Source organism: Microcebus murinus, chromosome 10, assembly GCF_040939455.1.
Source record: "Microcebus murinus isolate Inina chromosome 10, M.murinus_Inina_mat1.0, whole genome shotgun sequence".
Lineage (NCBI taxonomy): Eukaryota > Metazoa > Chordata > Mammalia > Primates > Cheirogaleidae > Microcebus > Microcebus murinus.
The window spans coordinates 5,948,937-5,962,260 of record NC_134113.1 but is presented as its reverse complement, the minus strand read 5'-3'; the positions used below and the strand labels follow the sequence as shown (position 1 = coordinate 5,962,260).

The 13,324-nt window shown below is 57.2% G+C and overlaps 1 protein-coding gene across 2 annotated transcripts in view; it reads right to left on the bottom strand.

Annotated features, from left to right (window-relative positions):
* Window positions 1–13,324, bottom strand: part of SCUBE1 (signal peptide, CUB domain and EGF like domain containing 1) — a 124,737-nt gene that overhangs the window by 15,602 nt on the left and 95,811 nt on the right. For both annotated transcript variants that reach the window (XM_076006930.1, XM_076006931.1), the window contains 3 exons: window positions 9,944–10,066; window positions 7,042–7,158; window positions 5,404–5,526 (listed from right to left, as the gene is read on the bottom strand). In XM_076006930.1, coding sequence (XP_075863045.1) covers window positions 5,404–5,526; window positions 7,042–7,158; window positions 9,944–10,066 — 363 coding nt within the window. The remainder of the gene's footprint in view (window positions 1–5,403; window positions 5,527–7,041; window positions 7,159–9,943; window positions 10,067–13,324) is intronic.

Genomic DNA, 13,324 nt, shown 5'->3' with positions numbered 1-13,324 from the left:
GGAGACACAAGAGCGAGCCTGAGGCCAGGGTGGAGGCTTCCTGGAGCTGGCAGGGCCCTGAGCAGGGACCAACAGGGACACCTGCCATGCCTCCTCCCATGCTAGACTGTCTTGGTGGGAAGAGGCTTGAAGATGGCAGGGTCCAGATCCACTTGGCCATGTAGGGATGCTGGGCCCAGAGAGCTGGCTCCTCTTCCCCTTCAGCCACGAGCTATCTCGTGCCCCATCCCCAGGCCAGGAGCTCCCTGAGGGCAGGCCGAGTTCTCCAGAGCAGGTGTCCATCCTTGTCTGGGGGAGGGAATGGCTGGCTGTCACTGAACATGAGCTTCTTGGCAGTGACCTGACCTTTAAGCATGGGATGGGCCACTGGGAACCACGTCTCTCGGGCAGCTCCCCAACACACCCATAGGTGTCTGAAGATGTCCCAAACAGCTCTTCAGAATTTCTCTCAGGAAAAGACGGGCAGTTCTATAGCCTTGGTAAATATTAGAACAGATTTTACAGATGCCTAATCAGTCAGTGACAATTGGCTTAAGTGACACACCTCTGAAGGCCAGCTCCTTAGTGACAGCCTCACGCTCTGAGTCAGTCCTAAGTGTGCAGTCACTCCAGTGACCAGAAGTCTAGGCTCAGTTGCTTCCCTTCTGTGGCCAACACAGGCCATGCTTTTTTTTCTGAGACAGAGTCTCACTCTGTTGCTTGGGCTAGAGTGCCATGGCGTCAGCCTAGCTCACAGCAAGCTCCAACTCCTGGGCTCAAGTGATCCTCCTGCCTCAGCCTCCCGAGTAGCTGGGACTACAGGCATGCGCCACCATGTCCGGCTAATTTTTTCGACACATTTTTAGTTGTTCAGCTAATTTCTTTCTATTTTTAGTAGGGACGGGATCTCGTTCTTGCTCAGGCTGGTTTCGAACTCCTGACCTTGAATGATCCTCCCGCCTTGGCCTCCCGGTGTTAGGATTACAGGCATGAGCCACTGCGTCTAGCCAGGCCATGCTTTTAAGACTCTCACCAACCTAATCCTGACACAACCTAAAATAAACTTTCACTGTGAGGGATAAGCAGTTTGCTCGCTCAATGAACACACCTGACAAGCACAGCTCTCCCTTCCGTAGGCAGTAAACTCAGCCTTTTGGTTTAAGAATCTGAGTGGCGATCTCATCCTTGGGGATGGGGTTGTTTTAGAAAACCCTGGTTTCCCAGTGTTCTGTGGAAGCCTGGGACCCACAGACATTCGTCCACCCTGCAGACTGGTCTCTAGGAGAGCGCAGCTCAACAGAGACCCGAGTCTTACCTGCCGTGCGGAGCTCTTGCGCTAACGACTTTGCTACCAAATGGAGCTGTGATTGGGTAATGAGCCCTCCGGGTTGGAGGCGCATTCTGCTGTGGGCTTTGCCTCTGCTCTTGTTTGACTGTTGCGTAAAGTTGTATCCCATGAGTTATGTTGCAGTCTGATTGGTCTTGTGTCCGCTGGGTGGATAGGGGTCTTGTGTCCTTGGGGAGCAGACGGACACAGGCTCTGCACCGTCTGACTCAGCCCAAGGTGGCCCCAGGACCAGTGGTCACAGGTCTATTTGCCTAGGGACCAATTTGTGCAGACAACTAGGCAGACCTTTATAAAGTCTTCAAGCAGACCCTCCTGTTCTGTCAACACATGAAAGGAGGTCACTTTGTTCTCCAGATTCTTGGGTAACGACTGTCAGGGCATTGATAGCATGGCCCTTGCTAGCCTCTGTTGGGTCGGGGGACCTGGGAGGCCATTCTAAGCACACACTTCTGGCTGACTGTAGTGACTATCATGGGTTTGTTATACCAAGGCTGCAACTGACCCACAGAAGTCCTGCATGCGTAGGAATTTAGACTATAATCCTAACTTGTGCTTATCTTAGAGCCTAGGAGTTCGAGATCAGCCCGAGTGATACAGCCAGACCCCATGCCCCCTCAAAAAAAATCTATATATGGCCGGGCGTGGTGGCTCACGCCTGTAATCCTAGCACTTTGGGAGGCCGAGGCGGGCGGATTGCTCAAGGTCAGGAGTTCGAAACCAGCCTGAGCGAGACCCCGTCTCTACCAAAAAAATAGAAAGACATTAATTGACCAACTAAAAATATATATACAAAAAATTGGCCGGGCATGGTGGTGCATGCCTGTGGTCCCAGCTACTCGGGAGGCTGAGGCAGTAGGATCGCTGAGCCCGGGAGATTGAGGTTGCTGTGAGCCAGGCTGACGCCATGGCACTCACTCTAGCCTGGGCAACAAAGTGAGACTCTGTCTCAAAAAAAAAAAAAAAAAATAAAATCTATATATGATTTAATAGAAGACTTTAAACATAGACTTTAAAATTTCAAACAATATTTTTGAGGGGGACCCAAACACCAGAATAAAGGGAGTCCTATCCTTTCTTTTGATAAATGGGCTCATACACAGAATAGAGGACTTAGTTGGAAAAATAAATTGGAATGGGAAATTGACAATCTAGGTGATCTTCAACATGTGGCTGCACATTTTCAAGGAGTCTTAGAAAATAAATAATCTAGAGATAAACAAAAACTTTATGACCCTCTGGATGAAAGCATCTGGCCCCTAGTTAAACACAAAACGTCAGAACACCTGTAGACAAAACCAGCCAAGGAGCCACTGGGAGAACCCACATTCACACTGCCTAAGAACAGAATAACAACAAGCCACCAATCCCAGTTTTCTCTAAATTCACAAATGGACTGTCAATGCATATAGACAAGAACACAGCTTTCTTGCTCACCTGGGGCCAGTCACGGGAAGGTAATCCATCACACCCCGAAGGTTCTCGCCAGGTAGGCAGAGGATGCCAAGCCCTGACTGCTTCTTCCCCGGGCCATTTCCCAGGGTCATGTTTGCAGCCAGCAATTTCGAGGGATGAGGTAACACCTCCCCTAGACAAAGAGCAGGCTGGCTTCCACTCATGTGAAAGCGGTGAGTTTCCCACGCTCAGCTTGGGTTGCCCGGCCTGTGCGGCATGTGCCTGGACCCCTCTTAGTCACCCCTGAGGGACTTGGGGCAGGGGAGCAAGGGAGCCAAAGCAAACACGATGCTCATGCCACTTGCTGTGCTCTGGAGTAATAACGTCCTTTGTCTCCTGCCCAGGAGGCTCATGGCTTCTGCCAGCACCCCTGAACCAGCAGCAGGCCGGCTTACCCGGCTGGCAGGTGGGTAAAACGTCAGATCCAGAGTTCCCCATATACACCAGCAATTCTGCTACCACAGAACATCAGCCCTCAGGGTAAAGTTCAAGGTTGCCTGAAAAGCAAGAGGGAATGCAAACTGACAGTAAAGGGGGGAGGAAGGAACAAGTACTTGAACCTTAAAGAGTGTCTGGCTGTGTGAGAATGTGAAAGAAGGTAGTAAAAGGTAAACTTGGGAGTGTACAGGAAGTTGGAGGAGGCTCGAGGGGACAGGAACTGGATTTGTTTTGGTTTACTAAAACCGCTCAAGGAGTGAGGCTTTCTAACGGTCCTCAGTTCTTTCCCAAGTTCTGACCAGAGAACACTCTTCTTTTCTCTGGGACAAAGGCCCTACGTGTGTGGTGGGGAGAGATCTATTCTGCAACTGGGGCAGCCAGACAAAGTACACTTAAGAGGGTTATTTCTGGAAGCCCCAGAAAATCCTCTTACACATGATTCTAATTCTATACGGTTGATAGGCGCCGTGATGTGCCTACATTACACGCAAGTCAAAACCAGAATCCCTGGGGCGAGAGCATCCACGACATCCGCAGGACTGGAACAGAGCTCAGTGGGGAGTCCACACTGAGCCTTCCCAGTTGCCACAAACTTTTTTCTTGTAAGAACATGCCAAGGTTAGGCCATGCTCTCGGGTACAAACTCAACAACAGGTGAGCATCAGCAACCCGCTCAACTCCCTGACCCAGCAGCAAGGCGAGTTCCCTGCCTCAGAGCAATTGCGGCCCTGCTGAAATTTGAGTCACAGCATCTTCAGATCTTGCCCTTTACCTTTAAGTCTCAGCCGCCACTTGTGGTATGATCCCCCAAAAACACCTCCTTATATACCCCTGGAGAAAGACTGTCAGCCCTGGAGCAATGATCAGCACACGCCATGCTTCTAGGATCGACCTCACCCAGCCCTGCCTCTGCAACCAGCACGATAAACCCTTTCCCAGACTCAGCTCAACACCAGCGGTTTGCTTTGTCCAACAAAGACTGTGCCTGAGCAGCGCAGCGATTCCTTACTTAAGTAAGCAACAAATTCATCTTTGCAATTTCAGGTAATAAGTGGTGGTCTCCATTCTTTGATGCGTTCATTCTTTCAACAAATACTTCGTGCCTATGATTGCCAGGCTCTGTTCTAGGGGCTGGGGATGTAGCAGTAAACAGGACAGGCCAAGAGCACCTGTTCAACCCTATAAAACTTATATTCCAGTGCGACAGACAGCCACAGAAGTGTGAAGGGAAAAGAAAGCTGGATCGCAAAGAGGGCCGAGAAGGGGCCAGAGGTGGGCAGGGCTGCTGCTCTGGCCTGGGGGTCGGGGTAGGCCTTGCCGAGCAGACCCCACGGCAAGGGAGGAGCAAGGAGTGCCGAGGGGAGCCCTCCAGGCCCAGAGAAGAGCGGGGCTCCATCTAGGGTGGTGAGACTGGCACAAGCAACCGAGGGGGAGGGGAAGGTGAGAGGCCAGTCGGGAGCAGCGTTCTGGCCATTCGGAGAACAGTGGTTTTGATTCTGAGTGAAGCAGGAGTCACTGGAAGGCTCTGGGCCCGGAAGGACATCCCAGCAGATCTGAAAGGCTCACTCCAGTGGCCCTGGGGACGTGAGAGCCCAGCAGGGCAAGGGCCTGGACAGCGGGTTCTGGGGGCAGGCACGCAGCCCTGTGCCTAGGTCAGGGCCCAGCCAGTGTGTGGGACCCAGGGAATGTGCAGGCCACCTGGAACTCAGCCTTTCTAGGGGCCCTGCCCTGCTCCCAGCTGTGGGTCTGGAGCTGGACAGGCAGGGGGTTTGGAAAGACAGATGGGACGTGCTGCTGCTGCACCCCTGTAACCACTGCCCCTCCCCCAGCTTCCTCAGCAGCACAGGGGAAGCTGGGGGAGGTGGGGCCTCCACTTGCACTCCCCATAAGGCCCCAGCCCCACTGAGACACCAGCAGGGTCCTGGCCCCATGGCTCTGGCTGCCCACTGACTCCTGGATCTCCTCCTTGGGACCCCTCTCTGACACAGGTTCCTGTTTCTGTGCCTCCAGCTGACCCTAAGCTTGCTGTCACCTGTGACCCCCTCCATTAGCCATATCCCTGCAGCAGAGAATCCCTGCCTACTAACCCAAGGCCCAAAGAAAGCGGGTGGCCATGCCTTGCTCACCTCCACCCAACCCCAGGTGGAAGGGCAGGAGCCAGTGCAGGTGGCCCTGTCCCCACTCACCCACACAGTCCTTCCTGTTCCAGTGGAGCCGCCGCCCTGGGGGGCAGATGCACTCGTAGCTGCCCTTGGTGTTGACGCAGCCCTGGTCGCAGCTCCCGTTGTTCATGCTGCACTCATCCACATCTGGAAGCACAGCGGGGAGTGAGAGTGGGAGGAGGATGCGGATGGCCGGCCCAGGCCACACCCGCATGGCTGGCAGGGCAAGAGCCCACGGGACACGAGGGCCTGACACCACCATGCCACCCCAGCAAGTAGCTGCACGTGCCAGACACCCAAATGTACGTATGCACACACACACACTCCCACACACGCACAGGAGCACAAGGCTCCTCACAGGCACAAATACACTTCCCTTCCCCTGGAACCTCGGCAGGTTTCTGAACTCGAGCAGCTGCACCCGGACTGGGGAGGGCAGAGGAGGCGGCGCACAACTACAGTTCCCACCCAGCCGGGTCCTGTGGGCGGCGGGACTGTGGACAAGCCCCTCCCAGCCTCAGTGCCCATCCCGCACAGTAGGCACAGGGGAAAGAAGCCACGTCCAAGGCCCTGCCTGCCTCCTCTGACCAGAGCGCCCACCAGAGACAGAGGAAGGGCCGGGCCTCACGCCCGTGGCTCAGGCTGCCTGCACGCCAGGGAGCGCTGGACCCGGGAGCGATGCTGACTTTTGATGTTCCCGGAGAATCTGTAGCCCACCTCCAGCAGCCACCCTGTGCCCTGATCAGTCTATTGCTGACCCCACCTGATCTCCAGGCTGCCGGCACAGTGAGTGTGGCTACCCCCAGGTCACAGAAAAGGGAGAGACACCTGGGCCATGCTTGGGCCACAGTCACCTGCCACAACTACGTAACACCAGGTCCTGTCAGCTCAGCTCTGCTCCTAAACACATCTAGAGCCTTCCCCTCCTCCCCAGCTGAGCCCACCCTGCCCCAGCTCCACAGTGCCAGAGCCACGTGCCCAGAGCCGTGTCCCCTCGGGGACCCCGGATTCCACACCTTTCCATGTGCTAGTGGGTGCATCTCATGACGTGAACTTGGCCATATTATGCCCCTGCCCAAACCCTCCAGTGGTTTCTCCTCTCACTGGGGACAGAACCTCTGTCCCCTGGGGACTAATGGACCCTGCATATCAGGTCATGCCACCTCCCAGCCCGCCTCTCCCACCATGACCCCTTCTCCCGGAGCTCCAGCCACATTGCTGCGGCTGCTCCCTCCCACCAATCCAGCCAGTGCCTTCCCCGCAGGGCCCTCTGCAATGTTGCCCCACCCTGACCCAGCATTCCTCCATTAGGACCGTCCCTACGCACTGCCCTTCTGCTGTGACCCGAATTGCCTGTGGGATTTTCTGTGTGCCAGCCACGCCCCCTTCTGGCTCAGGGTTCCCCAGTGCCTATGGCTGCCAGGCCCACCCCACAACCTGGCCAAGGCCCAGCACCCAGCAGGTGCCTCTGCCTCTCCCCAACCCCTGCTCCTGCCCTGCCCGTAGCCAAGTCCTCTGCCCAGCAGTCCCCAGCCTGGCCGAGATCCCTCCCAGGCCCCCCAGGGTAGAGGTTAGGGTTGGGATATGGGGTGCAGTGTGGGTGGCCATGTGGCCAGGCGCGTGCCTCTGGGGGGAGGTGGCCCTGGCAGGCAGGCTGCAGACCTCCGCAGTGGGTTGTCCCGTAGAGCGTGTAGCCGTGGTGACACAGGCACTGGAAGCTGCCGGGGGAGTTGATGCAGATGTGGTCACAGGTCCGCTCGAAGGAGCACTCGTCGATGTCTGTGTGGCCACAGGGAGACAAAGTTCGGGGAGGAATTTGAGGTGTGGTGGGTGGGCATGACCTGCCACTGTGACTCAATGCACATCTGTGAGGGACAGTCCCTGGGCCCTGAGGCTCAGTACAGAGCTGACCCACAGCAAATGTTAGACTTCTTGTTGCTGCTCAGTTTTCCATTTTGTCTCCATCAACGTTCCGTTTCTGGGTTAGAAGCCACCTTACCTCTTTTCTGGAGGCAAGCGAGGTAGAAATAGTTTGAATAGAAGGGATTATTATGAATCTCTGCCATTTTTTTTTTTTTTGAGACAGAGTTTTGCTTTGTTGTCCAGGCTAGAGTGAGTGCCGTGGCATCAGCCTAGCTCACAGCAACCTCAAACTCCTGGGCTCAAGCGATCCTGCTGCCTCAGCCTCCGGAGTAGCTGGGACTACAGGCATGCGCCACCATGCCCGGCTAATTTTTTATATATATATCAGTTGGCCAATTAATTTCTTTCTATTTATAGTAGAGACGGGGTCTCGCTGTTGCTCAGGCTGGTTTTGAACTCCTGACCTTGAGCAATCCGCCCGCCTCGGCCTCCCAGAGAGCTAGGATTACAGGCGTGAGTCACCTCGCCCGGCCTCTGCCATTTTAATATCTCATATGTAACTGTGATTAGTAGAGGTATTTAATCCACACCTGCAGGAAACTGCAGGCTTTCCCCAGGACTCTGAGGAAGCAGCTGAATTAGGATATGAGCCCAAGCCTCTTGGATGCTAACTCAAGCATATTTTCCTATCACCCCAGAATGTTTCTTGAGAAAATAAGGAAAACAGCAGAAATAGAAAGGAAGGGAAAATATGCTACCCATAAAGGGTAAAAAGAGAGTTCTGACACTGTGAAATTTGGTTATGAGCTTCCTGGAAGCCAAGGTAAAAAAGGAAAAAACAAGGGTCACCAAGTACTTGTTTCTGGAAAGAAGAAAATGAACCATATATTGATGGGAGACAAGTCTATCCTGGCTATAAATTCTGAGAAAAATGGCTCCTATAGGACAGCTGATGGGGGCCCACGAGGGTAAAGCAGACACCAACTTGATCCTCCACAGGGACAGCAGTTAGGAGTTCATTCTTTGAATACATTAGCTCATGCCACTTCACACATATTCATAATACACGTGTATTTACGAGAACACTAACACAAGGAAGGAATGGTGCTGTGAGTGCTCAAAGGAGGATGTGATCCTTCCCGGGGGGATCTGGGAAGACCTCCTGGTGCTTGTGGCACCTGGGCTAGACTTGGTAGGACAGGCCAGCTTGGAATGCAGGAATGACAGCGGAGGAAGGGCTCCACGCAAAGGCTGGGAAGTGGCAGCATGGGGTGCCCAGGGGATTCTGTGGAGCTCAAGGGGGACTAGGCATGTGTCTGGGGTCCCCATCACAAGACTGCCAGGCAAAGGAGCACAGACCCCTCCCTGTTGGACCTGGTGTTGGACCAGAGAGATGAGCCTGGAAGAGGGTGGAGAAGACACAGGTGGGGGTTAGGCAGGGAGGACAGAGCCTCGGCCTGGAGCCCAGGAGCAGACCCGCCATCCTGCCATCTCGCCGCCTCCTCGGCAGCCGCCCACCATTCTCAGAGGGCAGCTGGAAATGCAAAGCCAAGCCCCTCAGCCCTACACAGGACCTGGCAAGGCCGAATGAAACAAAGTCAAGGTCAGAGGAGCCCTTATCAGGACTTGGACAGATTTCCTGCTCCTGACCCTGTGCCCTGAGAGGAAGACAGCGCTGGGATGTCCAGCCAGGGACGAAGAGGGGCAGTGACCGGTCTGGGTCACAAGGTGAGCAGAGGACGGCCTGGCCCTGGACCCCGCCTTGCCAGCCTCCTGCTCTCACCTTCCCCAGGGCCTCACGCTGCTCCAGCGCCAGCTCTGAGCGGCACTGGCAGGCAGAAGCTGCGAGTCCCATAGCCAGAATGGCCATGTGCAGCTGAGCCACCAGTACCCTGCGGAAACAAAACAACTAGAGCACACGGAGCAACCACTGGGGAAACCAAGCCCTCCACCCCTCCTTCTGCATCGTCTCCCAAGCCAGTCCCACAGGGCACCACCTCCTTCCTAAGGGCCTCCTCCAGCCCCACTGGGCTCCTTGTGGCCCCCAAGCCTCCTCAGCCCCATAGCGCCATCTCCTGGGTGAGTTTATCTCCCCGGCTTCTCCTGGAAACTCATCCTTCAAGCATTTCACTAAGGAACCCTCCCCAGGAGGCCTTCCCTGACCACCTCCCTCCACTGTCCATCCTCTGGGCTCCTGCTGCATCCTGCACTCCATGGGGCTTGTCCTGGGTGGTGATTCTTGGTTTCTGCTCTGACCTCTCTGCCCACCACCCTTGTTCCCAGCAGGCACCCAGGACCCTAAGGACGCACTGTTGGAGAGCGCCTGCGATGTGCAATTCCACCCACCAGGTGGCAGCACTCCACCGCAGGAGCCTGGCTGGTTCAGCCCCTGGAGGAGGCCTGGGGGCCACCTGGAGGGGAGGGCTGGGACCTAGGACATGTGCTGATCCCTCCCTGGGCCTCAGTTCCCATCTATAAAAGGGACAGGTTGGACCGGATGGCCCCTAGACTCATAAAGGACAGGGAAGGGAGGGTGCAGGGGAGCACACGCTGAGGACTGAAAAGCTGCCCAGCCTGGCAGCGTGGGCCAACCCCATCCACGCTCGCCTCCCCTCCTAGGGGCCTGCATAAGCCTGGGAGGAGAAGGGACCCGATGAGGATGGGGAGCCCAGGGCAGCCCAGCGCACGGCAGGGGGTTCACCTTGGCACGTCCGTTCGTCCGTCAGCAGCTTGTAGCCCTTCCGGCAGCCACACTCGAAGCTGCCCACAGTGTTGCGGCAGAAGTGGTCGCAGCCTCCGTTGTTGACCAGGCACTCGTTGATGTCTGTGGGAGCCAGGTGCGGGGGGGTGAGGAGAATGAGCCTGTGTACCTACCCTGTGGGGGCACTCGGGGCCAGTGTGGGGGACAGCACTGTCCTCACTTGCCTGTGCCCACTGCCCAGGGCTGGCCTCAGGCCCCAGCTGGGCATATGGTGAGCCCTGTCCCACTGAGGTGGGGTTGGGGGCTGGGTTACATGTGGAGGTCCAGCCCCCCACGCTTCCCTGCTTCCCCTGAGCTCGGCAAGCCTGGCATTGACAACATAGAACAGAGAGGAAGTGATACAGCAGGGACGATGACATCCCCCACATCCTTTCATTTGCATACTCGGGGAGGCAGCCTGGCTGTGGGGCTGGACCAGACAAGGACCACTTCTGCCAACCTTGGGCAAGCTACTGCCCCTCCCAGGGCTCTTGTCTGCATAGCAAGGGTAGGAAGCGCACCCGCTGTGAAGCACGTGGTGAGGACGGCGTGCAATCCCATTCCTAAGGTGCTGCTACTTTTAAAAAGTAGGTGTTAGCGAGGTGCAGTGAGGCACACCTGCAGTCCCAGCTACTCGGGAGGCTGGAGCAGGAGGGTCGCTTGAGCCCAGGAGTTAGAGGTTATAGTGAGCCATGATTGCACCACTGCACTCCAGCCTAGGCAACAGAGTGAGACCCTGTCTCTAAAAATAAAATAATAAAAAAGGTAGGTCTCATTGCCCCTGTTTGAGGAGGAGACTGAGGCTCAGAAGGATAAAGCACCTGGTTCAAAAGGCTTCGGCTGGAAGTGGGAGCTGGGCTGCTCCCCGGGCCGACTGACGTCCCACTACCCCACCCATACTCCCCACCTGCCTGGCCTCTTTCTTTGCTCAGCCAGTAAAGAACTGCAGCTATATCCTGAAGGTCGCCTGGCCCAATCCTGTGAAATCAGTGACACCCTTCTGAGCATCTCTGCCAGCCCTCCTCGCCGTGAGTACAGCCCTGACCAAGTCCCCCAGACCTGGTCCCCCATCCTGCTCACCTGGGCTTCCCTCTCAGGATCCAGGCCAGCACGACATTCTGTGCTATCAGGGCACTGACTCTGAGGGGCCCCTTTTCCAGGGACACAGTCCCAGCTACTCCTAAGTTCCCCTTGGGGCCTGGCCTCCAGGCCCCCACACGGGTCACCCCCTGCAGACGTGACCCAGCCATTAGTAGCAAAGGAAGGGACGGCTGGTGGGCGCGGCCTCACCCCATGTGGAGGAGCACAAGGGGAGCGCTGGGAGAGGCCCTCCCGGCAAGGAAGATGGACAGCATGTCCTCCTGGTGGTCGATGGCCATGTCTCAGCAGAGCTGCCCGACACTGACCAGAATCTGCCAAGCCCAACCTGAGTGCGGCTGCTGGGCCAGGTGCCCAGAGGCCCCTGTCTAGTGTGGCTGGCACTGACCCGTGAGGAACCTGCCCCCACTTCACACGGGACCCCAAGCCCTTGTCATGGTGACTGACCTTGGGCCACTCTCACTTCTTTTGTCTCAAAACAGTCTGGACTCGTCCCTGCCCAAAGTCCTCAGCAGCGTTCCCACAGAATGTTTCCCACCAAGGACGAAACGGAAACCCGGGCTCTGGTCCGTGTATTAGAGAACGTGGAGTTAAAGAGAGCGGGGCTGAGATGCCCACGCAGGCGCCCTGGCAGTTCGGGAGGCGAATGTGTCACGTACTTTCTGGCAACGTCTCATGGGACCTTCACACCTGGGAGAGCAGAACTCCCACCTTACAGGTGGGTCGCAGACCACGTGCGGGAGCTGGACCTCAGCCAGCAGCAGCTGTCCCCAGAGGTGGGCCTTCTCCAGCACACGGCCTGGCCCTGCAGCCCCCAGAGAAAGAGACACTAAGTCCAGCGTGGCTCATCTGGGCAGAGCCTCGGGCCTCCCCATCACCCCCTCCCCTCCAACCCCGGATCACAGGAGACGGCGGAATTTCTAGCTACAAGCCCAGGCTCCCAGGAGAACAGAGGCCCATCTCAGCTCTGCCCTGGCCAGCTGTGTGGCCTGGGGCAGGTTCCCGTCTGCAAACGGGGCTGCTAACCTTGGTTGCTTCTCCTGGCGTCGCCTCTCCTAGCATCCTCAGCAAGATCAAACAGGCTGACACTGCTAAGCCGACAGGGGCCCCTCAGGCCTTCTAGAACCCCCAACCCCATCCTCTCCCCCATCTGGTCCTGTCTGCTAAGTGGCTGTCATAGCAACCAGACAGGCAGAGGGAGGCATGTTTGCCTGAGGCCCAGGCTGGTGTAGCTGGCTGCCTGGGGGTCAGAATGGGGGACGCCCCCTTCCCACGCCAGCCCAGGACATAGCGAGGGGGTGCCAGGCTCACACGGCCCCTCGACCTCCATTCCAACAGCCCGCAGGGTACAGCTTTGTACTGCCCCTCTCCACTTCCCTCCCCCACTGGCTCCCACGCCCCCTCCCCCAGGCAGCCAGCACCCGGTCCCACATGCAAACCTGGCCGAGTCCCCTACCTGCTGACCGGCCTTCTGAGGCCCCGGGCCTCCCAGGATGAAGGCCGCTCCTCTGCAGGCGCTCACAGCCTTCCCTTTGCAGCCTGGGCCTGGCTGCCCGGACTCTGGCCACCCCACCTGGCTGCAGTCCACTTCTCACCCGCTGACCCTCTGCAGGGAGGCCCACCCACCCTGGGAAGGCTGCCCTCCTAGAAAGCCTTCTGATGTTCTCTCCACAGTCAGCTGCTCCCTTGTCACAAGACCTGCCCTCAGGGGCAGGAGAGGGTCTTGGGACCACAGTGATGGGGTATCTGCTCCTGCCTGGTGCCCCAGGGCCCGCGAGCGACTGCCTAGGAACGTTCCTAGAATGAGTCAGGGTGATGGCAGACAGTGGAGAGGGTTTGAGGGCCAGGGCGGGGTAGGGTCTTGGGCCATGCAGGGAACATGCAGACACACCACCCGGTGTGGGAGGAGTGTGTGGGGCCAGGGTGAGGGGGTGAACTATAGGAACTCGCAGAATTTCCCTCCTGCCCTACGCACCACGGGGCACAGCCTGGCAACTGGGGGGAACCACGTGGGGGAGGGCTTTTCGGTGAGAGCAGAGGGCATGGCGGTGTGGGCTGGCATCACCCTGGGGTGCCCGGAGGGAGGGCCAGCTGCTGGGCTGGCCAAGTGGAGGGCATGCGAGGGCACCATTGCTCCTGCTCAGGTAAAAGTCCTGGTGGGTCGCTTGCTTGGCCCAGGGCACCACAGAGGGAGCAGAGGAGACAGGCAGTGGGTGGGGGTTCTCCCAGACTGTTGTGGAAGGT